General features: G+C 47.2%; 1 protein-coding gene across 1 annotated transcript in view; it reads right to left on the reverse strand.

Annotated features, from left to right (window-relative positions):
- Positions 1-25209, reverse strand: part of COL27A1 (collagen, type XXVII, alpha 1) — a 164690-nt gene that overhangs the window by 51645 nt on the left and 87836 nt on the right. The window contains exons 20-28 of the mRNA XM_009888040.1: positions 23565-23618; positions 23204-23257; positions 21234-21278; positions 19842-19895; positions 18499-18543; positions 11040-11093; positions 8087-8140; positions 7271-7324; positions 4003-4056 (exon numbers count right to left, since the gene is read on the reverse strand). Of these exons, the coding sequence (XP_009886342.1) occupies positions 4003-4056; positions 7271-7324; positions 8087-8140; positions 11040-11093; positions 18499-18543; positions 19842-19895; positions 21234-21278; positions 23204-23257; positions 23565-23618 (468 nt within the window). The remainder of the gene's footprint in view (positions 1-4002; positions 4057-7270; positions 7325-8086; positions 8141-11039; positions 11094-18498; positions 18544-19841; positions 19896-21233; positions 21279-23203; positions 23258-23564; positions 23619-25209) is intronic.

Raw genomic sequence — 25209 nt, forward strand, 5'->3', positions numbered from 1 at the left:
AGAAGAGCGGTCCCCACCTGGGCAGAGTGCTGGGAGAACAGCTCTGCACGCCTTATCTCGTCTTTGCAGGCTTCACCTGGGCAATAGTTAATGCAGGAGGTTGATAAATGAATGGCACAGCAGAAAAGAGAAATACGTTTTGGGATTTGAAAAGCTCCTCTGGCCTGAGCCAGTACCCAGCATCCCCTCCAGTGAGAGGATAAGATGCCAGAAATATTGACAGACACCTTGGCCAGAAGAATGGGGCAAGGTAAGTCACTTTACAGCAGGATTTCAGGGGCAGCTTTGTGATCTGAGTTGCAAAGTCATGGCTCCAGTTGATATTTAGCCTTTTGTAGAGATTCTCAGTCAATACCTGGGCTTTTTGATATAGATATTCTTGGCAGAGAATGCTGGAGACCACAGGTTTTCCTGCTGCAAGGAGCTGATTAACAGAAATGTGCTTTTCAATTTAAGTGAGATAGGGTGAGGGACTTGCTGAATCAGCTGCCTCCAAATTTAAACCTTGATTTGGTTAAATAATTAGGTTTAAACATGTGCATAGCTGTCACTCGCTGAATGTTAAGCACATGTCTAAGCACTACACTGAGTACGGATGAAGGGAAATAAACCTGGGCTCACAGGTCCAAGTTTCTTGTCCTTAGGGAAGGGAAGAAGGGAAAACGTGTTTGTGGAAGATTGTTCAGTATCAGTTAGATGGTCTAAACAAAGATGTGGGAAGGAACAATAGTCCTGTCATGACTAAAAAGGAGGTTACAATTTTAAAAGAATTTTCTTTTAAAAATTTGTACTTATATCTTGAAAATACAAAAGCTATTGCAACGTAAACACAGACCCCCAAAAGTTGCCATTCTTCTTCACAATCAAAACCATATTTGCTATTTACGTTTCCTTCAAAAGCAAAATTACTTTAATGAAGTATCCACAAACAGAGCTCATGGAATCCACAAACATCTGGTGGAGGCGGCATTCATGTTTCCACTCTGAATTGAATTACATCCCTTTTGTAAACTAGGATAGACAGAGGGTAATGTCTGAAATTGCAACTGGGGGATCGTTTCCCCACCCCGAGAAAACCAAGAGCCAGAATAGCAGGACAAACTAAGGAAAGAATACTATGTGCCTGGAATATCTTCTGAGAGTATGAAGAGAAGGAAAACATGAGAGAGAGATATACAAACCAGAAATCCTCTAGGCAGACCTGCTGGTCCCTACCGACATCATATTCACTGAAATCTGTAGGATTTCAGAGCAAAGCCCAAGCTCCTCCTCTCTGCTGGGGATCTTAGAAAGGATGTCTGTCTGCCTCGGAAATTCTGTGTGGATTATATCACTGCGGTGCTCAAAGGCACCAAATCTCCACCACGCCACAGTCCAGCAGTGGGTGTTGAAGGCAGGATCAGCGCAGAGCACCAGCAGCAGACCCAGATGCTCAGCGCCGCTAGCAGAGGCTTACCCCTTGCTGATACTGGTGTCCTTAGGGCAACATCAAGACCTTAATGCACCCTCTTCCCTGGGCGCTGCCTCTTGTTCTACACCCACGTTCTGCAATTCCTGGGGTGACTTTTTGCAGGGTTCTGCAGCCAGCCAAGACAGAGACACTGCTGCGTTTCTGGTTTTCACGGCCGGGGTGCACTTTGAAGTCTGGGCTTCCTCAGTGGAGAAATGTCCAGGGGGAACAACTGGCACAGGGTCTGCCAGAATCAACATCTGGAGAGGAAATGCAACCCAAAGCCATGAAGCTGAACGCCTCTACCACGTGGTACGTCATTTTGAGCATGGATAGCACTGGCAGCAGTTGGTGTCCTGCAGGATTTCTTCTCATGGTTTGGCACCCTCTCTCTGGATCTAGCTACACCCAAAGGCAGGTCCCTGCTGTGCCGGCCAACCTCCTTTCTTAGGAGCTGAATCCAGCTTTGCTCTTGGTTTTACCTCATATGACAATAAATATCACCTTTGTCATTCCTGACAGTACGAGTGGAGCTGAAAACGGCACAGTCAGCTGTAATGTCCTTGTGGCTTGTGGACTTTAGGCCAACGCAGAAGTAAGAAGCTGAGGAAGATTTATGTGAGTGAATCTTGCACAACCCAAGACCCAAACCCGCAGTTGCACGCAACTGCCTGCCGTAAGGAGAGGCTCAGTGCCAGGGGATGCGGCTGGCATCCCCGGCTGGCAGCTGGGGGAAGGCAGCACTGGGACTCCTTCTCCTGTCACTGCACACATCACAGGCGCTGGCAGAAATGTCTGATCCCCTTGGTGGACCCACCTCTCCAAGAGCCTGTGCAGTTGGCAGCCTGGGTTCATTCAGAAGGCGTTTCCCGTTCAGCTCTGCGCTGTAGTTTCACCTTGAGATATTTTCCGCCATCCATTCAAAGCCTCCTGTGAAAGCGCCGCCAGTTTCTCATCCGTCATGATCATGGATGTCCTGAACAGCTCAGTTAATTGCTGCTACATAGCACAGAGAAACCTCGCTCCCCAGGGGACCCTCTGAGAGCGGAGCCGGGGAATGAGATCCATGGTCCTTCCCACCAAAGAGAACGGCAGCAAGGAAGCTGTTTTTCCCAGCCACATGTTAAAAGCTGAACCCTGATATGCACCCGCTGGGCTTGGTGTCCTTCTAGCTGTGCTTTTAAAGCTTAAAGCAGTTCCAGTGTACATAGCTCTGTGGTTATAAAGCCTTCTAGTTGGTTATTCCATTTCTGGTGGCCAGTCCCAGCTATTTGAAGTGAGTATTAGCCCTGGCATAGGGAAACATATGCAATCCTTGGCTGTCCTGAATTCCCCAAGCAGGAGTTGCAGTAGAAGCAGGGACTGGGGGTGGGTAAAATGTATAGTTTACTCCAGCCTTCATCTTTGAAAATGAAACATGGAAACAGATGTCATATGGTCCTCGGAGAGAGAAATGCAAAATATGTTGTTGGGGCATTCAGCAGAACCCATGTGCACTCGCTATTAATACTTTGTAAAGCATCTGGACAAGGAAAAACAACACAGAGCAAGGATGCTCCTGCAATAAATGTCCCGTTGAAGAAGAAGAAAGATTGAGGAGCTCAGTGGGACGTGGATTAGATGTCACAGGCAGGAAAACAAGCAGCTTTGGCAGGTCTAGAGGTCATTCTGCTGTCGGCTGTCACCCAAACAGAGCAGGAAGAACCACAAGTGAACTGACACAGAGTGCTTGTGAAAGATTTATCCAGTGTAACATGTACTTGTTGCACTGTCAGTGATGCTAGCATTACCCGCTACTAAGCTGGGGTCTGCTCTTTCCAGGCAGAGCGATGATCCGCATGTGCTTTACAGTGTGGTACTGTTTGGATACATATAGATAAAATCAGGGCCTTATGATACGGGCTGGAAAAACCCACAGAAAGACATAAGACATGCTTATAATTTGCTCTACTGACAATGCAAAACACACCTTTCTCACAACCCGGTGGAAGGCTGCCAGAAGACATTAGTCCTGCGAGACTTAAAGCGAAGAAATGGGAAGAGCTGACTGTTCAGCTCCTTGTCAGCTCCGTTTCTGTCTGCCTCGTCTCTTAATTCTATGTCACGGCATAACATTTCCTGCTTTATCTGCCTCCAGTTAAATCACAACACTTCACATCTCAACTGCTCTCTCTCCCTTGGCAGCAAAGGCACCTTTTCTGGTCTTCTACCTGCACCCTTTTCCCCAGCCCAGATGCATCTTCAGATGACTAAATCTTCACCATCCTCACCAGAAATGTCTGTAAACCTTCTTTTGACATTGCAGGTTGTTGGAAAAGACAAGTTGGACCACTTCCACGATAAAATCTACCCCTCTGCCCGTGCACATCATTTGCATTCACATCCCTGGTAAGACTTGCTTCAACAACCGCAGTCTTTACGCACAGCAGAAACATGGCTGTGGAGGTGCTACCTCAACTGCTGCACATCTTCACCCCCTGACACTAACCCACCAGATTACTTTTCCAATAGCTGGAAGAAGAGAGGGGTAAAAGCTGATGGAAAGTGCTTACCCTGCGGCCTTTCATCCCTCTTATCCCTGGCGCACCACGGACTCCTGCCGGACCCTGGAAGGGGAAAAGAGAAACAAAATGAAGATGGAGGAGGAGGAGGAGGAAGAAGGCAGCAGCTGTCGACAAGACCCCACATCCTTACGTGATCTGCAGGGGCCTCAGACGCAGAACCTTCACCAGCAGGTTGGTTCATTAAACCCTTGCCAAAAAACTTATCATATTTACTTGTCTATAAATGGTCTTTTTTTTTTTTTTTTTTTAACTCACTGAGTGTCTTTGGATTATGAACATTTAGGCCAAGGATCCTGGCTGAGGTTCGTATGCTTAAATATCTACAGCCTGTTGTTTGTGTAAGTGGTGTGATTTGAAGAGAAGTCGAACATCCAGAATTCCCTCCGAAGCTATTAAAAGCAGCTGTTTCTCAGTATCTGTACAAAAATAATAATAACCAGGATCTGTTTTTCAGTTGTCCAAATACAAAATCAGACACCTCATCTTAGGTATCCAAGTTTGACCTTTTCAGCCAAATGCTGATTTTATCTTCAAGTAACTGTTGCCCTGTTAGTGCTGCATAAATATTCATACTGGCAGATAGATGCTAATTTAATTTGGACTGTTGGTGTTGCGGATGTGGTCCTGTTCTTCTTACACTTACAGAAAGGGTTCAGGTTTTCTTTTGACCTGGATTTGTACACACTTGATTCATTAATGTACATACAGGAAAAGCAGAAGAAAATTAGACAGCTTTTTTTCTTTTTTTTTCTTTCTGTTACAATATTTATCAGTTTCAAAAATTAAAGGATATGTTCAATTAGCAGGACTTATTTCAGTATTATAACTTTAAAAAGCCGGATTTGAAGTTAATGCCTTTCTACTGTCAGAAAAGAAAACCTCAAAATGACACATTCCATTCTTACTCTCTCAAACATTCCACATCAAGTTTTGCTATTTATATATTAATAGCTTTTACCAACTGTCAACCCTGCAAACTCCACCAAGGATTAGAACAAAATTGGACTGTGATCTTCCTACTGCTTGTACCACTGCCACTAATAAAGATTTTGCTTTTGGAACGGAGGTATCTTTTTGCATGGCATGTAAGTTCAGAAGACAAATGCTTAGCTGTTCTCACTCAAGATGGAAAAGTTAGTTGACTGTAACTATATTTGTAATCCCAGTAAATCTCGGTTTTGCTAGTGAGGTCAGTAGTGACTGGCACAGACAAGCAGTAGATGTGTCAAATGCCTGTTTTATAGAGATTTTTATGATAAACACATACTGAAATGAAATTTTTTGTTGGTATTTGGAATATCCTCCTGGAAGCCTCAGCCTGTCCCAAATAGCTCATGAAAATACAAACACAGAAACATTCGTTGTGATGGCAAAATGTTGAGGGAGCAACTAGATACCATGCTGGGAATTTCAAGGATCTCTTTAGGAGAAGATGAGTGACCTTTAATATACCTATATGTATACACGACTTTCAAAACTTTGCATTAATACAAAAGATGTACCGTGATGGTGAGCAGGAAGAGGGAAAAGGAATTCAGAAGCCTCAGTGAGCTGAAACTAAGGGTAGAGTTTCCTACCATTGACTATACCTTTGCTCCTCATTCCCAATCATCCTCTGTTGAATTAATCAGCCATCGGAGCTGCTAAGGCTCACTGGAGAGCTTAATTTCAAAGATTTTAACAGTTTAGGACAAACAACAACAGCATGCCTCAGATCTGGCTTGAAAAGTAAATAATGAATGTTTCGTGGAGAAACAGGCAGAAACAGCTGGAGTTAATGAGTGGGGATTTGATATTAGGGGATTATTTGATTTACTGGCTTTGTGAGGAAGTTTGACTTATTGAATTATGACTTTTTAAAATGCAGTCTTGGAGGAAACATTTTGCTTGGATGAACTTGCTAGTTATTTGCCTGCAGGAGAACAGGGAACTGAAGGAAGCGGAAGGACCTGGGGACGGTCTCAGCTCCCAGAGCTCTGCAGACAGGTTTCGGCATCTCCAGTCATAGCTGATGTCTCTGCTCATACTGTTGTCATCACGCCCCAGTGAAGTAAGACAAAACTCAGCCTCAACTACAGGTAGTAGGTAGTGGTGCAGTAGATATCCCTTCAGGACTGGGAGCTCTGCCACAGGGCCAGTGCAAAACTTCCCTCTGCCCTCGGGCACTCCTGTCCCCCCCCCAGAGCCCACAGCACGGAGCAGGCTCTGCCTAATGCTCCGGCCACCCCTAAGTCACACAGCAGCTAATGTGCTGGAAAAGCTGCTAAAAAAAGGGACATCTAGAGATATCCAGCTGCCTCCTCACCGCTGGGGCTGCAGGCAGTGTCACGCTCCTTTTACTGTAAGGGCCTGGCCAGTGCCACAGTACTGCTCTCCAGGTAGGGATGGGTGACCGTATGGTGCTGCATGACCTCACACCATTTCTTTGCCTCACCTCCATTGACTTGCAACTGTGAAATCTCTCTCCAGACAGCAGCTGGCTGCGGCCGGTGGGCCCAGAGCATCCCCGGGCTGCCCGCAGTGGGCAGAGCTGTCGCCGATCTGGAGGCCAAACCTTTGGCACTGCCCAGGCACTTCGCTACTGTGATCCTCCTCCCAATTAACACCACTGTGGGAATTCCCACACTGAGCAAAATCCATTCCTCTGTCCCCCCCCAGAGCTGCCATTCTCTTGGTTCCAGCAAACAACAGGCGGCGGCATTTGTGCTGCTGGGAGAGCCGGACCTCCAACTGACCAACGGCTGTGGGAAACCGCAGCCACACTAAAATCTACCTCCACAGCAATTGCATGCTCCAGCCACAGCTGCACATGCACCAGATGAGCCCGTCCAGCCGGAGGGTGCATCTGGGGGCAGCTGCTCTGCTGCTCCTCTCCCTCCAGTGAGGGGCTCTGCCAATGCAGCCACTGCATGGTATGGGGTGATCGCCACCACCACCACCCATTCCTACCAGAAGCAGAGGGCCTTGCATAATGTCTTGAGCTAGCGAGCTTGTGTTCCGCTAAAAGACCGAGGCTGGGTTGTGAGTTTTGGACCCTTCATTAGGGAAATGAGCTATAAAAATTTGGATTAAGCACCAATTGATTTTTTTTAGCATCTCTTCCCATGCTGCACTCATCCCTTGCCCCACATCTCTTGCTCATACCAAACTCAGATCAACTGGGACGCAGATGCTTGACTCAGCCCGTGAATGCCTAGGACACGGGATGCTGATTTTTGATGCACAGTGTTACAAGGTGATGACAGCCTTTACTTACTGTTGGTCCAGGGATCCCAGGAAAACCCACTCCTCCTGGTGTCCCGGGGTGCCCCTAAAAGGGAAGGAAGAAGAACACACCTGGTGTGAATTCCCGGGATCTGCTCAGCCCTTCTTCCTCCAAGTGGGAAGACAGGAAAAAAGGCATCGTTGGTTGCTTGCAAGGTCAGGCAGGTCTGTTATTTGTCAGGGTAAGGTTGCTCAGGGGCAGATGGAGAAGCCCAGCTCCAACCTTGCTAGCAATAGAAGCGGCTAGATTTTCTGAACAGCCCAGAAGAGAACGGGCTGAATTAATGGGAAAATTTGTCATTGGGTCTTATGCTATGGTACACAGGAGTGTCAGAGAAAGACAAGACCTTGCTGAGGTCCCCTCTGTTAAACTCCTAAACGAGGATCCCCCCATCTCCAGCTGCTCCTGGCAACTTGGCGGGATGTGAACAACAGAGGTTTGGAAATCCCGGTTCCTGGATCCCAACTGTTTAGCTGCCAGAATCCTTGGAAACAGGCAGTCCTTCAGGCACCGTAGCCTGTAGCTCCTAGTTAGCTCTGCTTGACACAACAGGTCCTCAGCTGATGGAGCTGCAGAATATGTCGAAACCCAGTGTTTCTCTGAAGGGGAAATTGCTGAACAGGAGTGCTGGGATGAGGTTATACCTCAATCCCCAGTCAGTCAAATAGCCATCCCCATCCCCACAGACACAGGAAGAATTTGCAGCTATTCTCGTGTAACTGAAAGACCATAAGAAGCTGCACTCTTCGCTAGGATACAGAGAGAGAGGCAGCAGCAAGAGCGAGAGAATGCAGACTTACTCCTTACCATCGACCCCTTGACTCCTGGAGGGCCTGGGGGTCCCACTGAGCCACGGTCACCCTAGGAAAGACACAGATGCGTGGGGAAGAGTGAGGACTTTGGCTAACAAGCGCTCTGAGCTGGCAGCAACGGGGATCTAGTGCAATGAAACAACTAAAAGATCCACAAGCTGCAGTCTATGCCATTAAATTTCTACCAGAAAGACTTCCAATACAGAATAATCATCACCCTCTTCCAAGTATCCATCTCATCAGAGTAGCTAAAGGACTACAGCAAGAATTAACAAATCCTCCATATCCCAAGAGAGAGGACTTTACTGTTGCCATCAAACACTGAGGAACAAGAACAAGCAATGTGGTCAAGACCACCTTCAACTCCACACAATGCTAGGATTGGATCCCAGGAGATCTCTAGCCCTTCCCACCCAAGGCATGACATCCCTCTCTGTTCTGCAATATCATAATCCCTACATGTTCTGGCATTTTTAGAGGCACAGATTTGAAAGCTGTGGTGATGAGGCCCTGATGAGAGCAGGGAATTCAATCTGGAAAAAAACAGAGATGCTGCATGGAACAGACAGCTGGTGTTTACAGAAGGAGACCATAGGTGTTTTGGGGGGACTGCCTATCCTGGGCCTCATACTGAGGCCATAGTGCAAATAACAATGATCTGGAGGCCCGTGTTTATGAGGGGTTCAGAGCCAGATGTCTCCACGGCCCACCCTAAAGATATCAGCCCTTTCAAAACAAGGCACCATTTGGCATTAAAAAAATGATCATACCAAAAAATCGCTTATTAATTCCTAAATTCTTACTTATCCCCACATGCAGAACATCTCACTTCCCCTGTGCACATCCTCGGCCCCACAGCTCAGCCAACAACGGGAGACGAGGTGTACACCTCCGTGAGCACCACCACAACCTGTGACACAAAGGCGAGTCGAAGGCACAGCTCTAGAGATGGGACGTCGACTGCTCCTTTTTGGAGATGGGGGCAATTCCCACCGCGACTGCCTCTACTCTCCCTCGCAGCCCCAGTAACACACTGGGAATTAGGTGTGTTACGTTTATGTGCTTGGGGGGATGAGGAAGGAGGAGTTAGCAAATGCTGCCAAGTAGCTTACGCCCAAAATCTGACCTACCTTCCAACAGCTAAAGTGTAAGGGGAAATATTTTCTGGGCTCTAAGCAGCTTATTGAAAACAAACCCCAGAGTTCGTGTAGTCACCAGTTGGCCCTTGTAAACCAATGTAAGGACTTTCCCCCCACCTCCCGAATGCACGGATTTTATTAAGTATGTATTAACTGTATTGTTCTCTTTGATAATCTTTGGATTCTACTGGCTTCAGTCTTAAGTTTTGCAGCTCTCGGGATGGAGATTGCTGACTCAGCTATGTCTAATGAAAGCATATTTCCCACTTCATTTAGCTCACAACAGCATAGTAAGCCGTAGGATGCTATGCCAACTGGAGGCCTGGCTGAGCTTTTGTTTTGATGATAGTTACTTCTGTCATTCGTAAGTGTGTCCTGGTAGAGAAGTCTGATAGAAATCACAGATGTGCTGAGGATCTCCTAAGGCAGATTTTCAAAGGATAGCCCAGGTTTGCCTGGACACCAACATAACATCATCGTGTTACAGAGTCGATCTGTGAGATGAGGACAGCTCATGTGGTCAAAGCGTTGGCATGGAAGTCACAGGGCCAGATGTGAACCTACTGGAGTGGGGAAAAAGATCTTCCCACGTCTCCTGCATGGCAAAGCCCTTATTCCCCATTTGATTCAGGGCTGCAGCTGCCATTGAGACAGCTTGCTCAGGCACCTTGGACACATCACAGACTCTTTATTCCTCTGTTTTCCTTCTGTAAAACGCAGCCCACATCACATCATTCCTTTTACTTCTTGTGTGCCTTGACAGTTTGGACTGAGCTTGCTTCTGCTACTGCCCCACCAGAGACCATCAGTGCGACGAGCTTTCCAAAGGCCGCTGCAGACAAGCAATAAAACCCATTTCCAGCGAACACAGTGTAACTGTCACAGAGTCTTGACATCATTACCCAGAGGACAGGGCTTGAAGTAATAAAAGCGCGCGAGAGAACTGATGTGTGGAATGCATCATTTTATGCTCTTTACTATCTTTATGGCTGGACTGTGAATAATTAAACCACCAATGAAACCCAGCAGTCGGCAACTGAGCTACAATGAATGACATAGATGATTTGTCTTTGGAAGCTACCCCTGAATAAAATTTTACACTCTAATAGAAAACAAATTAATGTCCATTTACATTTTTATGGAAAATAAAGCCATTTTTCTTCCTGAAAGAAGCACGTATCTGTACTGTACACAAGAGGGCACCAGCCCTTAGTAGTGTGCCCAATGCAACCAGAGGGGCAGCCGGACCAGATGGTCCTCATCAAATAAAAAGGGAAATATTTGGACCAGCCTTTGCTCAGATAGGTGGCTGCACTCTTATACCTTCTCCGCACCTAAGAATTTTCTGCGCCCTCCTGTTCGGTGCAGGCTCAGCCCTGGTCCTGCGCAACCCCATTGACAACTCAGCGTGGGCTTGTGAGCACATCTCTGCACAAATCTGTCTGTAATCTAAACTCCTTGGACTTCTCCCTTGACCAGGAACACAGCGCTGATGGGTCCCTCGTCCCCAGAAGAAAAATAGACTGACTGTTAAATACAAGCTTTCTGGCAGATTATGAATGAATAAAGCTTAAATTTTCAGAGAACATTTGACAGCATCTCCTTGGAGGGCAAGTGCATGTTAATTCCTAAATCCGAAGTGGATGATTTTTGCCTGGCCCAAGACTAGCTCAGACACCCTGGATGTGCTGCATTCCCAGCTGGGTGTTGCACTGACACAATAACTTAAATCCCCACAATATTCCTCCCGCCCCAGCCTCCCTCATCCTGCAAAAGTTACAACAACCAGTTCATTGCAAGCAATCTTACCTTTTCTCCCACTATTCCAGGCTCCCCCACTGGACCAATAAAACCCATTAGACCCTGAGGAAAGAGAAAAGCACAATTAGTTTTCAGTTTTATATGCCGAGAAAGTAAACAATTTCTTTGGTCCACCTTGCTGGTTGAAATAGCACAGCATCCCTCGTGTACCGCTCAGTAATTCCTACTGGCTACCAGAGCGGACAGAGTAGCTCCCGGCCATGGGAACATCTCACTCCACAGCTGGTTCTGCTTTAGGCGCCAGCTGGAACGGCAGCACTAGGATCTGCAAGAGCCACAACACACAGTATAGGGGATGAGTTAAGCACGTTTCGTAGAAAAGCCGAATCCATAGCGTGGCTTTGTTTTGCCAGCATTTCCCAAAACGTCAGCGCAGCTTCCCCAAGAGCATCGATAGCGGGAGCTCCTGGGTTGCACAGAGGCTGAGAGTTACCATCATTTTAACTGCTGTGCCGGGTGGACTTCCTCTGCGTTAATCCGAGCTGCCTCAGACGCCTGTGCAAACTAATTTTGCCCTGAGTAGTGTCGTGCTGTTGGGATATCAGGAGGAAATAAAGGCCTGAGGACACAGCCAGAGGGGCGAGCAGATCTATCACACTGCTCAGAAAGTATTTTGGAAAAAAAACCCCAACAATCTAAGCTCAGGATTTGTAGGATTTAACAACATTTGGGATAACGATGAAACAAACCGAACTGCTTTTGATTAGGAAGATGGAAACAGATGCAATCTCAAGCTAAGATTCCTGAGAATTAAAATACAGCAGCGTCCCTATCAACTTCAGTGGGTGTCTGGCTCTAGACACGCAAGGGACTGTCCTCTCTGCCATGGCAGGCACTCTGTCTCTCACTGTGTGATTCTCATGACCTCGTCCCTGGTCCCAGCAAGGGTCATTGCGAGATAGATATCTATATTTAGTTCCTCCAATAAGTCTGTGACTAAAGGGATTAATCTCCTGTTGAAACACTTCATAACCTGCCCACAGTTGGCACGAGTAGTGTCAAATGAAGCTGTGCCCCGGCTTGTTTGATTTTAGGCAACGGTCTGATTGGTACTGGGAGGTGGCGGCTGAGCAAGTCAGAGACAAGAGATGGATTCTCCAGTGGTATCACCCTACTCTTCCTCTTTTTTAGAATAATTTGAAATCTTCATAATAAATTGTAAAGTTCTTCTATGCAAATGCATTTCACCTTTTCACTTCAACATCAAGGAGTTTTTCAAATGATACACTCAAGAAAACATTCAGCATGAACAAACACAATGGGGAAAACAGCTACACGAGAGTAAGGAAACTTTTGGAGTGTGGTCTCAGAAATGGGAGAGATTTTCACCCTGCTATCTCCTTTCTGGGAGAACAGCAAGAAAAGGAGCAGAAGTTTCCTCTCTGTACTCCTGCTTCATTGCTTTTTCTGTTCCCAGCTGGTCGGACACATGTGCAGTTCGCAGAGGAGCTCTCTGCAGTTGGTGCATCGCTGTGGTTCTGTTTACATCTGTGCATTGACAGTGTAGAGTGATACCCCCCAGCACCAGAGGAGCATCCAGCACAGACAGAGCAGCCTACTCACAGATGGTGCAATTCCTCCTGCCACCAAGAGCCTCTCCCTCTCCATGAAGTTACACTCACAACGTAAAGCTGTAGCACAAAATAACCAGCCTCATGGCTATTCTCGTGTGCGAGGCTCAGTAGACCCATTCAGAGGCATAAAAAGCAATGTGGGTCACTCTCCACTGACTTTTAGAGGGAACAGCTTCTGACGATGACTCCAAATGCCGAAAGACTTCATGCATTAACATTCCTCACATGGTGCAATTAAATGCCATCCTTTGAACATCACTGGAGACAGGAGCTCCTCAATGAGGCATGCTGATGGGCTCAACAAAAGCATCTCTCACGCGGATGCTCAGCTGGCTTCGCCTCTTGCAGGGAGCAGCCACACACTCTCTGCTCTGGAGCCGTAGAGCGCTTGTCACACTCTGGCATGTGAGCAGCATCCAGGTGAAAAGAGTTTAGGAAAAACTCCTGAGAGAAAGCAAAGAGCTCAGCGGGTATGTCAGAGCCTGGAGTCAGATGCTTGCATTAGAAATTTATCCAGAGATGACATCCCAGGAAACTGCCATTCCACCGTGCCATGACGGAAATATCGATCAACCATGGGAAGACAGCTACTACCTTGAAAACTCTGCTATCCCATCAGGGGCTCAATGTCACCAACCCTTCTGTCATTGGCACTGAAACGGTGTTTGCTGTGTCTGAAGCCGAAGCGTTTCCAGCGCACGAGCGTGCCATTGCGACCGGGCTGCACGGAGAAGACACGTGTAGGAGTAAAGCAGCGCTGGACGCGGCAGCAGATTGCCCAACGCAGGAACCAAACGGAGAGCAGGCGAATGTGCGATATCTGCATATGCAGCATTGCCACTGGGTGGCATTGCTGAAGGCTGCTGAATCAATTATCCTTTCAATTAGACACAAGTGCAGATACATAGCTGACAACTGTATCCAGTTACAAGTTTTCCAGCAGCCCAAGGCCACGGCGAAGGCAAATGTCAAGGCAGAGGAGAGAGTGGCAAAGCAATGAGATGAAGCAAGGAAATGCATTGCTAGGCAAAAATAAGATAATAAACAAGAAAGAGTAAATCTGTTCCTTCATTCCCAATTTCTCAGAAAAACTGCAGAACTCTCTCTCTCTCCCTGGGAAGATGCTCTCTTTAAGATATTTCTGGGTTGCGTAGGTCAGTCCCTGCAGAAGAGAGATCCCTGCTCTTGCAGCAAACGTTGTCACCATTCAGAGCAAGGCTGTTTCAAACACACTTCTGAGGCACATTGCATATCCAAACTTGGGCTCAAAGGCTAATACTTCCGACACGTCGTCCACAGCAGCATCGGCTCCCACTCCCAAAAGTCTCTAAGGAATCTGGGTGATGACGTGAGATATACTGGTTGTGCTGCCCAGCCAACCCTCTGGTGCTCTACAGATGGTTTGCAGAGCACCGATCGCAGCGTGCCAAACGGCCCCCAAACCCAACGCCCTCCTGAGACCCCTCTCGCTGTCACCGATGCACCGTTTGTTATCGCAGCTTGTGCAGAAACCTGCCGGCACCGCCAACGCAAGTGCGGTAGAGGCAAACACCGCACTTGCTGCACAGGTAAATGGCAGGATGGAAGGGGAACGCAGCCAAAATTTTCACTCCGTAACCAGGGGAAATTCTGTCTGCACTGGTACATCATGTTTCTGCTCAAAGGAAGATGTCACTGCTCCCTGCGTACCCAGCAAGAGGAGCATCCCATGGTGTGACCATAATAGAGTAGGGACCGAAGTGAGACAGCAGAGCAGGCACCCCGTGAGGTGGCCACGCTTCCAGCACAGCAGCTCCGTGGCGTTTGCAGCCAACACTGTCAGCTCTGGGCTAAGTTAAGTAACGTTGCTGTGTCTGCAAGCAGACACAAATCGAGATAGATATGTCTAGGCAAAATAAATCTTGCTAAATTATTGGGAGTATACGAAACAACTGGGGGAGACTGGGTAACAATATTCTTCACTGGCCAAAATGGGATAGACACTAAAGGGAACACAAGCAGCAAAAGATTTAGGTTTTATGAATCAGAAGAGCCACCGGTGGTAAATATTAAATCAAAGCAGACGTGAATTGTGGCCATTACACTAAAATGGCTGCAGTATAACATATTTTTCCCAGGTTCCCAGGGTTGAAAAGAAGCCCTGCATCAAACACGACTCCAGGCAGTGTGTGTAATGATGCACGTGAAGTCCCAGCAGCGGTGGCTGCCCGGATAAAGGCCCACAGTATACAGGAAAGAATGTAAAACATTTATATTAGACGGGGAGTTCAGCATGTCGCTCATGATTCAGTCTGCTGTATTCCCCAGCCAAGGGCATGGCGGAAAAGGGATGGAGATTGTTAAAAAGTTGCTGGGGGCGGGGGGGGAGGGAAGGGGGGGGGACTGGCGGGTTGTAATTCCTAACTCCTGTCTGGCTTTCCCCATTTATTGTCCAGCCCTGTCATAATTAAGCCCCCCCTCTTGGCTGCATCAACAGAGAGCAAGTCAGCAATGAAGCCTTGCATAAATCATAGCCCATTTGAGAGAAACAACCGAAAGGCGAGCCCAGCGTGAGCAGGGTCTCCCAGGGACGGGACCGCCAGTCGCTCCCAGCAGGAACCGATCATGGCCTTTCTGTTTTACTGGTTCGCTAGAACTCAAAACAAAACAAACCAGGGACAAAGGACGGGAGGGAGTAAATGTACAATCCTCCCATTCAGATGAAAGAAAGGGAAAGTAAAACAGTAAATATCACAGTTTAAGGGAGGACGCTCTGACCCGCAAAGAAAAGCCATGCGGTTTAACCCCCTGTGCACCGGAGCTCAGCCGTAGCCTGGGGCCGCCTTGGGATCCCACTGCCCTCTGGGGAGCCAGGGAAGGAAAGGTGGAGACACGCTGGCAAGACACCCTGTCAGATCAAAGAGGCTGCATACACTGCAGCGCCCTCAGATCCCTGAATGAGAGGTCTGCAGCTCAGACAGAGATGCTTTGGAGGGGAAGGAAGGTAAATGCATTGGGATAGGCACTGCTCTAAGACGTGGGAAACACCAGTGCAACTCCCTGGTCGCTTCTCAGCGGCCCATCTGACCTTGGTCAAGTCAATCCGTATCTACCCAAGTCAGACCTCACCTGCAAAACTGGCATTACAGCACATCCCCGAGCACCGCAAGGAAAACACATTAGGGAGATAACCGACGGCACCGGTTTCCTTTGACAAATTAATTTAGAATAATGTCTGATATTGGTACAACACGCTTCTCCCTCGAGGGAAGAGATCCCCACAAGGGGCTGTGGAGTGACTGCCCTTCCCAGCATGGTGCGACGGGTGCGTGGCTGACCCTAACGTCACCATGCCAGTGAGCAGGGCTGTCACTTCTTGTACAGAAGGAGGGATTCAGAAAGCCGTTCCTACCATGACAGCACCTCCTCTTTCCCATTAAGGACGTAGGTCAACCTCAGCTTCTTTCAGATGGCACAACGTTTCACGGTTATTTTCAGTCTCTAGTGCAAAGCACGGGGGGTCCATGGGCTTGCAGTACCCTTCCCCAGTTTGCTATCCTGTCTGCTGTAGGGTGCTGCTTCTCCTGCAGGGCTGTCTGACCTTCAACATGGACATTTCGGTGACACCCTCCTGCTCTGCATTCCCAGCTCTGCATCAGGAAGGTTGGTGGCCTGGGCCAGAGGCCCTGTATTCTTCTTCATATTCTTCTGCCTCCATCTACTGGCAAGGAAGGGTTAAATCACACATTTCCAGGGTACTGGGGAGCCCAGCAGCTGGAGTCCTTCCAGCACATGAAGACAACAAGCATCTTATGAATGAACTTCCCGAGTCAGGGTCCTTGCAATGAAAAAACAACACATCAGGGACTGCCCTGTGGCTTAAAATCTATTTTTTCCAATGAGACCTCAAGGGTCATTGGAAACCTTACAGAAATGCCCATGTTTGCCTAAACAGATGTCCCTAAGAAAGGGAAGAGAGCCCCAATGAGATGGATGGCTGATCTTTTCGCCTGCTGTTACACTGAGGTTTCCACTCAGAGGGAACCTGTACGGAGGGCAGAGCAGCAAGTTTGAAAAGTTTCACCATTCCTATTTGTGCCCATGGAATAGAAAACATCAAGGCCTCCACAAGAGAAAACAGGGTTGAGGTGAAGGTGGCTTTTAGTGCCAAGTGACCTTGGCAGCCTGACCCCTCAGAGCTCTGCAAAAAACCAACCCAGCCCCAACACCAAATGCTGAAGCTTAGGGTGGAGGGAGGAACGAAAACCCAACACTCCAGCATCGTTCAGCGAAGGTGTGATGGGAAAGGAGGTTATTTCTCACTAATTTGGTGCGACATTTTTGTTATAAGGACTTGACTGGTACGGAAATGGAAATTCTTTCTTGGTGATATTTCTAGACAGAGACTAATTGACTAAGAGTAATACCGGCAGCTTTCATACCACTGTGCTGGTTTCAGTGTCAGTGGAGGCCAGCTGTGTTTTCTTTTTGTTGAACAGTGCCTACAGTTTTCATCCAAGGTCAGTCCTGAGGGACACTCAAGAATAATAATTCTAATGATGCTTTGTCCTTCAAGGACAACATCTTGTTATGGATCTCAAAGTACTTATAAATATTAATTTTTAACTGTAATACAACAGTATCTGTAAGTGCCACCTAGGAACAGGAAGCATTGTGCTAAGCACTGTTCAGAGCTGTCTCACGCCTTCCACAGAAGGGGAAACTGAGGCACAGGGCACTGGAGGTGTTGCCTGAGATTGTGCAGAATCTGATAAAGCTACAACTAGAACTCAAATGTGTGGAACAACTTTGCTTCTTCAGTTGTTGCTCTTTATGAAGTAAATTATTAACCACAACATAGAAATGGCTCTAATTTCCAAATAGAAATAACTATCCTTGATATACACTGAGACTCACCAGACTGCTGGTATTGAAAAGGATCCACCTTGTTTTTTTGGACTTGCTACTTGCTTGGTCAGAAACCCATGGAAGAAGCGGCGCTCAGCTGTTGCATACAGGGGAAAGAAGAGCCAGAGAGGCTGACAAGCTAAACCAAACCGAAGCTGCTGACCGTCCGGCAGGGAAAGTGCTGGGAAGGACAGTTGTGCTGAGAAGCAACACCCTCTTTGCCAGGGCCAGCTGCTGCAGCCAGCCTGATGTGGTCATGTACGAACACGCTGAACGTGTTGGAGGCTCCGTGGCTGCAATTTCAGGGTTGGTGGTGGACAAGTTGGTTGGTTTCAATCACAGAGCCTTGGGAACAACTGTTTCTTTTTCCTTGATGACTGTGGTTCCCCTGAAGCATACAGGGATGATGCATGTCCCCTGCTACCCCAGCAGAACGTTCTCTCTTGTGGTACAGTGAAACACAGCTCAGTGCCTCTCTCCCCCAGGGCCTGCTTTCTTCAGCTGCTGTCTCTGCTCCCCAGAAAATCCAGTGGGAGTTAAAGCAGCACAGCACCCAAAGCAGAGGACCCTACCCTTAAAACCTACATAGGCAAAGCCTGGAAATTGCCCTTTAGGGATAAGGGGGATACGCAGAAATCCATAATCTCTTTCCTGACCATGGCTTTGCCTCCTTGAGAAGCACAGCAGTCACATGTGCTGTTCTGCTGCCAGTACTGACAGCACATCCACCTGAACTGCGAGTTTATCAGAGCACTCTGCCTACGGAAAAACCTCCAGTTGAAAATAGACACCATGGTCACTGTCAGTGCTGTTCACCAAGAGCTTCAGCTTCAGACTGAAGAGCACCCCAGTTGGAGCACCAGGACTATGGACAGGTTTGAGGTGGCCAGAAGCCCCTGGCCACTGTCCTCTGCCTGCACCCTGGTCATCCAGGAGACATTGTACACAGGAGATCATCAAACAGACAAGGAAAACAAAGAGTTTACCTGCTCACCAACTTTCCCCGGCCGGCCGCGGTTTCCTGGCTCACCCTGCAGGACAAGGAGAGACAAGGCACACAGGTTACTTGGTGCTCCCAGTCAGACCCTCAGTACAACATGATTCCTCCTACACCCGTGATTTGGGCTGCTGTGTAAGAATCGTGGAGAATCTGCAGGAGACAACATCTTACAAAACCAACCGTGACTTGAAAGATACCAAAGCAAGAAACACAGCTGACACAAACATGTTTAATAAGGCATGAGTTCTCATCAGGGATGTTCCTGAAGTTGGGATGTTTCTGACCCATAACATTTCAATCTGAAAGACTAAGTAAAACAGACAGATGAAGACAGAAACACATCATTAGCAGGAAGAGGTAGGAAAGGACCATGATTAACCAAAGGATTTGAGGAGCATCTAGGGAGTGCAAAAGAGTGCGGATACCATGGGAAGGTGTAGTTCCTGAATGACAGAAGAGAAGGGATCCAGAAAATTCACCTGCTGGTGGAAGTGTCACAAGAACAAAAGACAACCCAAATATTCCCAGGCAATGCTGCGCCCTGATTCTGCTCTTGCAAAATCTCAAGCATAGGCACGTTACTGTCACGTGGAGCATCCACATGAAAACCACGGAAAGAACCCACATGAGCTAAATCACAGTGCAGGATGAGGGAAATTCAGAGAATGAGAAAAATGAGGGGTGAAGAGAAAAGCAGGACAAGGAGGAGAATTTTAAACCCACCAGGGATAAGGGCAGCTGTGGCAGCACTCAAAGGCCCCTGGACAGGCCATCCAGCGGCCAGACTCACCGCTAACCAGTATTGTCTCCGGGTGAAGGCAGCTGTATTTGCTCAGTAGGCAGATACTCCAGATGTGCTGCCAGACCACATTTTTGGTATTTACTGTTTGAAGAGGTTGTTTTTGTTGGGTTTTCTCTTTCCTTTTGAGTGTGGGTTTGCGGAGCGAACTGCCCTGGGATGGCTCCTGCTGCTAATTAGGCAGCAAAGATAGGAATGATGTGCATTGTTTTAGAACAAAAACGTGGAGAAGCAATGGAAAATAAGATGAGATGATGGAGGGGGGTTGGTTAATATCAAAAGAGGAACACACTTGTTTATAATAAAGCACATGGCTTAAAAAATGCACTGTCCTTCTTTTTGCTGAAGAAACCAAGCAGAAGCAGAGACCCCAAAATTCAGAGAAAAAGAGAAATCCTCAGTTCCCCTTGTCCTCTCTGGAATGAATAACCTAGGCTTGGAGCATGTTAAAGTTGAGAAAAGATACTTCCCTCTTCCTTTCCTCCCTTCTACCCACTGCTTCTCTGATCATGAACAAACACCTTCCTCACCTTTGGACCATCAGGACCAGGTCTTCCTGGAAATCCCTTCCGGCCAGATCGACCCTGAAATACATGGAAGAACAATAAACATAAAACGGTTACAGCCTCGGTCACAACGGTGTGTCTGTGAACCTATATGGTGCAGGTGACAAGCAATGCTCCCTGTGAATCCAGAGTGCTAGAGATATAGCAGCCCTTACTGAGGCCAAGGCGACACAAGAGGAAAGCTCTCTGACTCAAGAGACACCGGGTTTGATCCATGGGGAACATGCCTAGACAGCTACTCCAAGTTTCAGCCCATTTCTGACCCTCCAGCTCAATTCCATTACTCAAACATCACATCGGAAACATAATGCATGGACTATAATCAACCAAGCCAAGGGCTTTGTTGCTGCCCTTTAGTATATTATGCACCGCATTCAGCTGAATTTATTCTACTTCCAGCAGTTTTCTTGTAGCAATGCTAGCAAAGACCAGCAGCCTGAGCATTCAGAGATGGTACTTCCCTAGCGTTGGCAGGGACTCGGACATATAAGCTTCTTATGGGCTCCATCCCTGGCACCCAGAGAGGATTTGGGAGTAGGACTGTCCCTACAGTGGGGGAAGCCAGGCTGACATTCACAGCTACAGCTCAGAAAAGCAGAAATAAACGTGCAGATGAAAAGGTTCATCTTGAGCCTTCCCTTTGGCTAGAAGAACACCTATGGTGCTGTCCCAGGCGCTGCAGAAACTGGATTTATGATGTTGCTCCAGAAAGGAATAAAAGTGTATGCCAGAACAGTGGAGGAAATGCAAGATAAAACATTTATTTTCTGATCCATCTAGAAGCTCCAGCACAGTCTCCAATTTTCAAGATATTTTGCTATCCTACAATGACAATTACGTACATAATCATTACAAAATCCTGAGCTGACAAGCCCACAGGTATGATAATATTCTTTTTGCTTCTTCTAACTATGTTTCTGTGATACATCACTGTGTTCAGACTGATGTAGAGGGCAAAAAGGACTGACACTGTCTGGTCTTTTTTCTTACTTTTCCCTCTACTCATTGAAAAATACTATAAATCAAGGAAGAAACATCAGGGCTGGTTACAAAAGATGGTTTCCAGTCAGCGTGCTTTGTCTTGAGGATGAACTATTTAAACATTAGAGGGTTTTTCGACATCTGAGACTTTAAGCCAGTTATAAAATTAGAGTCCCACTCAACACCCTGTGCAAGACACTTCCTTGTCTTTCAGCCATCCTGGATCAAGCAGTTGGACCAAGCACTGGAGAAGACAATATTTCTTAGAAGGGCAGATCACTCCCCAAACCAGGAGGTTTGAAGCTTTTTGTTAACTAGAATTCCATTGCAAGGTCAACAGAGCTGGTAGTAACTGAGTAAATGTCTGAAACCTACCTCTGGACCAGGGACTCCTGGTGGTCCTAAGGGTCCTTCATCTCCCTGAGGTGAAAAGAAATTAAAATAAAAGGCAAAGGAGTGACAACATTTGGACTCACCAAGCAGCAAGAATGAAAGGTCTGCAGTATGAGCAGCGGTTAAACACAGGCTGTGTGCTCAGCTCTCACATTTTAACAACTTGAGCCCTCCTGAATCTTAGAGTAGGCAGGTCAGCATCCCTGAGGGTTCTCATCTCCTTTCCCCATATCAGGAATATAATCTAAAGTCAAGTCCTGCTGGTAAAGGCCACCCAAAATTTGACCGAAGTCAATATCCCTTGATTGGGCCTATCATGGGCTGGATTTGGCCCATAGGATACCCTGGACGTGCTCACACGACTCTGGTTCATTTGAATTAGCAGGGACACGAATGCTGTAGAGCTCTCTACTCTTTTTCTTTCTTTTTTTTTTTTTTCCCCCCACAAAAAGGGTGTTGCAAAATTTCCCACAGAACCATTTGGCAACCGTATGAAGGTTTCCCTTTTGCTTACAAATGGGACTACACATGCTGCAGGATGGAGCTATCTCAAAATCTCACGCAGCAATTGGACTCGGTCCTCTCCCTTGGCTCTAAACCAATTTCTAATGTGATAGGATCAGACCTACAGTTTCTAGGAGACCTTCAATTAAGCTTCACAAAAATTATCTCAAGTGTCTAAAACCAACTGCCAAGAGAAATTAAAAGCGCCCTTGGCAGCCACAGTTCTTGCTGTTCTCATTTAGGTGGTCAGCCGTGGTAATGAAGTGGCACGAGCTGGCGGGCTGAAGATGGGATGGGAAATCAGGAACCCGGCTCAATGGGCTCAGATAAACCACCCACAACATGCCGCACTTCTAAAGAAGATGTAATCCACAGCCTTGACCTACCACCTCAGGTAACGACAGCGGTAAAGGCATTGTGGTGTGGTCTGGTGCACATTCAAAGTCCTTCAGCACAGCTTATGTCAAAGTCCATGTCCATGTCTTCAGTCTTACTTTTCCACTCACTAACTAGAGTAAATTGAAGGCAGCTTGGTCATGCCTGCTTGAACCTGGAATGCAGGGCTTCGATTCCCTTTTTTTTTTCCTATTTCAGTGCAAATAAATGAGCTAATTTGCATTAATCCCATTTAGAGAGCAAGCAAAAGAATTCCCAGAAAAAGTTAAGAATTATTAGTGCTATTAGACCAAGCTCCTGCCCGTGCGTGCACCGAGTATTATTTGCACAATGTCTCATGACTCGGGACAAACGGCTTACACTGGCCTAAATGAGAAGAAACTACACTGAAGTCACTGAAGTTACAACAGGGTAACCAGAGGGCACTCAGGCCTTCTCTGTTGATCCTATAAAGCATTTGCAGCTCCAGGACAATTAAATCAATGAGAATTGTCCCTTTTTAGTGACTACTAGTGGAACGAAGCTTCAAGTTTTCACATGAAGTGATAGGCGAAAGCTGCAAGCTCTGAGATGTTGGGGCAAATGAATCTTTGCACAACAGCAATTTCAATTTATGTACTCTTTTCACAAAAGAATATTGCTCTGTGTGAGACAGCGGAGTCTGCGGGTCTCACAGTTGAAAGAAAACACACTTAAAAGGAGCAGAAAGCAAAAGCCAGGCCAGGGCATGCCTGTGCAAGGGGATGTGCAGGGAAAAGGGCATTAACTCCCATTCTGGGTGTGTGTGGGTGTGGGGGAAGACTTTAAAAGGAAAGCCAATGCAGAGTTTAGGGTCAGCAGATGCCAGCAGCGACTGGAAGTGATGATCACAAGACTGCAACGTACGGGAAGCTCCTTTTCTGCAGGTCTCTGATCACTGAATATTAGCGTCTGCTTCCAGATCAGAGGAACCGGAGGATTTCAAGTCACAGGCACCACTTCAGCATGCGTTAATCTTCAAAATTCAACATTATTCTTTAAATTCAATCTGCTTTTGGTCTGAAGACACTCACCTCTTGTCCAAGCAGCCCCCTCGGCCCAGGTAAGCCTCGTGCTCCTGGCTTTCCCTGAGAAAGAGCCAAAGGAAAAGATACTCAGAAAATAGAAACATAAGCTCAGAAGGGCAATTAAAATGAGAAAGTCTCTTTCACAGCCATGGGACATCATCCAATGTCAATTTTGTTACAGAAAAAAAAAAAAGAAAAAAGGAAACCTTGCACTTGGAGGGACCTCAAGCCAAACAGACCAAGCTGAATCGCTGGCCAGGACAATCTTTAGGAATCTCCAGGGTTTTCTCTCTCCCCCCTTCCCACTACTTTGTTTTCCCTGGCTGCTTCCCACCCCAGACAGAGCTTCAATCTCTGCTCCACTCACCTTCAGGCCTTCAGGACCATTTTCTCCTGGTGGGCCAATGTCACCTGGGAAGCCCTGAAGAAAACGAGAAATAGTCAGGGTGCGTAGGTGGACTTTTGCAGCCAGCTTCAGAAGACAGCCTCTGTGAGAGTTTTAATCAAAGGCTAAGGGCCAAGATATTTGTTAGGTGCTGGCAGTGTCCGTGTGTGGGCCACCGCGCGGCTTCTAGAGGGAATGAAACAAGACAACGGGAGCAGCACTATCAGTTTGATTCAAGAGCAGCCTTTCCCAGCAGCTCCCTTTAGGTCCATCTTAGGGAGATTTATTGCTGTGAGGGCCTCCCTGTCATCACACAGCTAAAAATGGCAATTTGGGTTTTAATTAATCTTTATGAGTCAGCGCATAATCTCACTGCTCCGAGAAACGAACTGCACGCCTCAGCGACAAAGGGAAGCAGGCGAAGAATTAGGAAAGGTGCTGACACGCTCATTAGCTGCTGCCTTCAGCCAGGCAGCGACTCCTTTCCACCCACCAGCCCTTCGCTGAGGAAACAAAGGAATCTGTGGTTATTTCCAATAGCAACACAGAGGAACGATTGCTAAGTGGCAGCACTCGACCGAGAGCCCTTCCAGACCCAGCAAAATACCAGAACACTGATGAGGGGAAAACAGACCATCAGTTGTGCTGGAAGCAGCTCTCTAGCATCTTACAGACGTCGTCTGGTTGCTTATGAAGGAGAAAGTGACAATATGCTGGGGGAAGCTGATCCTGTGTTTAAGGTATCGCTGTGACAATTTTCTTGGTAAGGGCAGTAAAGGTCTTTTTCTACTAGAAATGGTATTTTATGGGGGAAAACTTGAAAAAACTCTCCATGATACCTATGAGAAAAAGTGGAAGGAAAAAGCAGGAAACCATGAGATGCAGAATGGGTCATAACCCATCTTGATCCTCTTTACCTCATCACCACTCATGTACCATCGTACTCTAGCAGAGAAGTGAAGCCCTACACTGAAAAGAGGAAGGTAGGCGAAAAGTGAGATGCAAGGTTCAAGAAATGAGTGTTCTGCCCCATAAAAGCAGTTAAAGAACAATGTCAAGGGCCAGAGAGCAACATGGTGAGTAGAAAGACCAGCGTCCACAGAGCCTGGCCAGTGGCTGGGAGACAATATGGGGCTCTTGCCAGGTTAGAGACAATCTTTGGGGACTGACCTTTCCGAACAAGAACAGAACAAGCCGTTACATATAGGACTTGCCTGGGAAGATTGGGAAGAAAAAGGCTTGGAATGGTAGTTGGAGATCAGGAAATCTCAGTGCAGGGTGGTCAGAGGGTACAAGATGGACAGCTTGCCCTGTCTCCCACTTTGAACAAAACTGGGCCTCAATTCATTAAATAGCAGTAAATCCTACAACACAGCAAAGCTCTTTTGGCCTTGGCATTTCTGGCGCCCTGGTGTGCCATTGTCCTAAAGCAATCCATCTGTCCACCGTTAGCAAAGGCTCTGACCTCAGAACACGCCAGATTTGGGTTGGTAAACGTATCAGAGCTCAGGTGTCGTGGTGAGCAGTAGCAGTGGCAGCCATCCCCTCCCTCGGCCGGGCCGGGCACCCACGTGGGAGGCAGCGTTTGGCTCTCGCTTTCTGTAGGAATTAGCAACAGCTATATATG

The sequence above is a fragment of the Charadrius vociferus genome, unplaced genomic scaffold (genome assembly GCF_000708025.1).
Source record: "Charadrius vociferus isolate BGI_N301 unplaced genomic scaffold, ASM70802v2 scaffold56, whole genome shotgun sequence".
Classification (NCBI taxonomy): Eukaryota; Metazoa; Chordata; class Aves; order Charadriiformes; family Charadriidae; genus Charadrius; species Charadrius vociferus.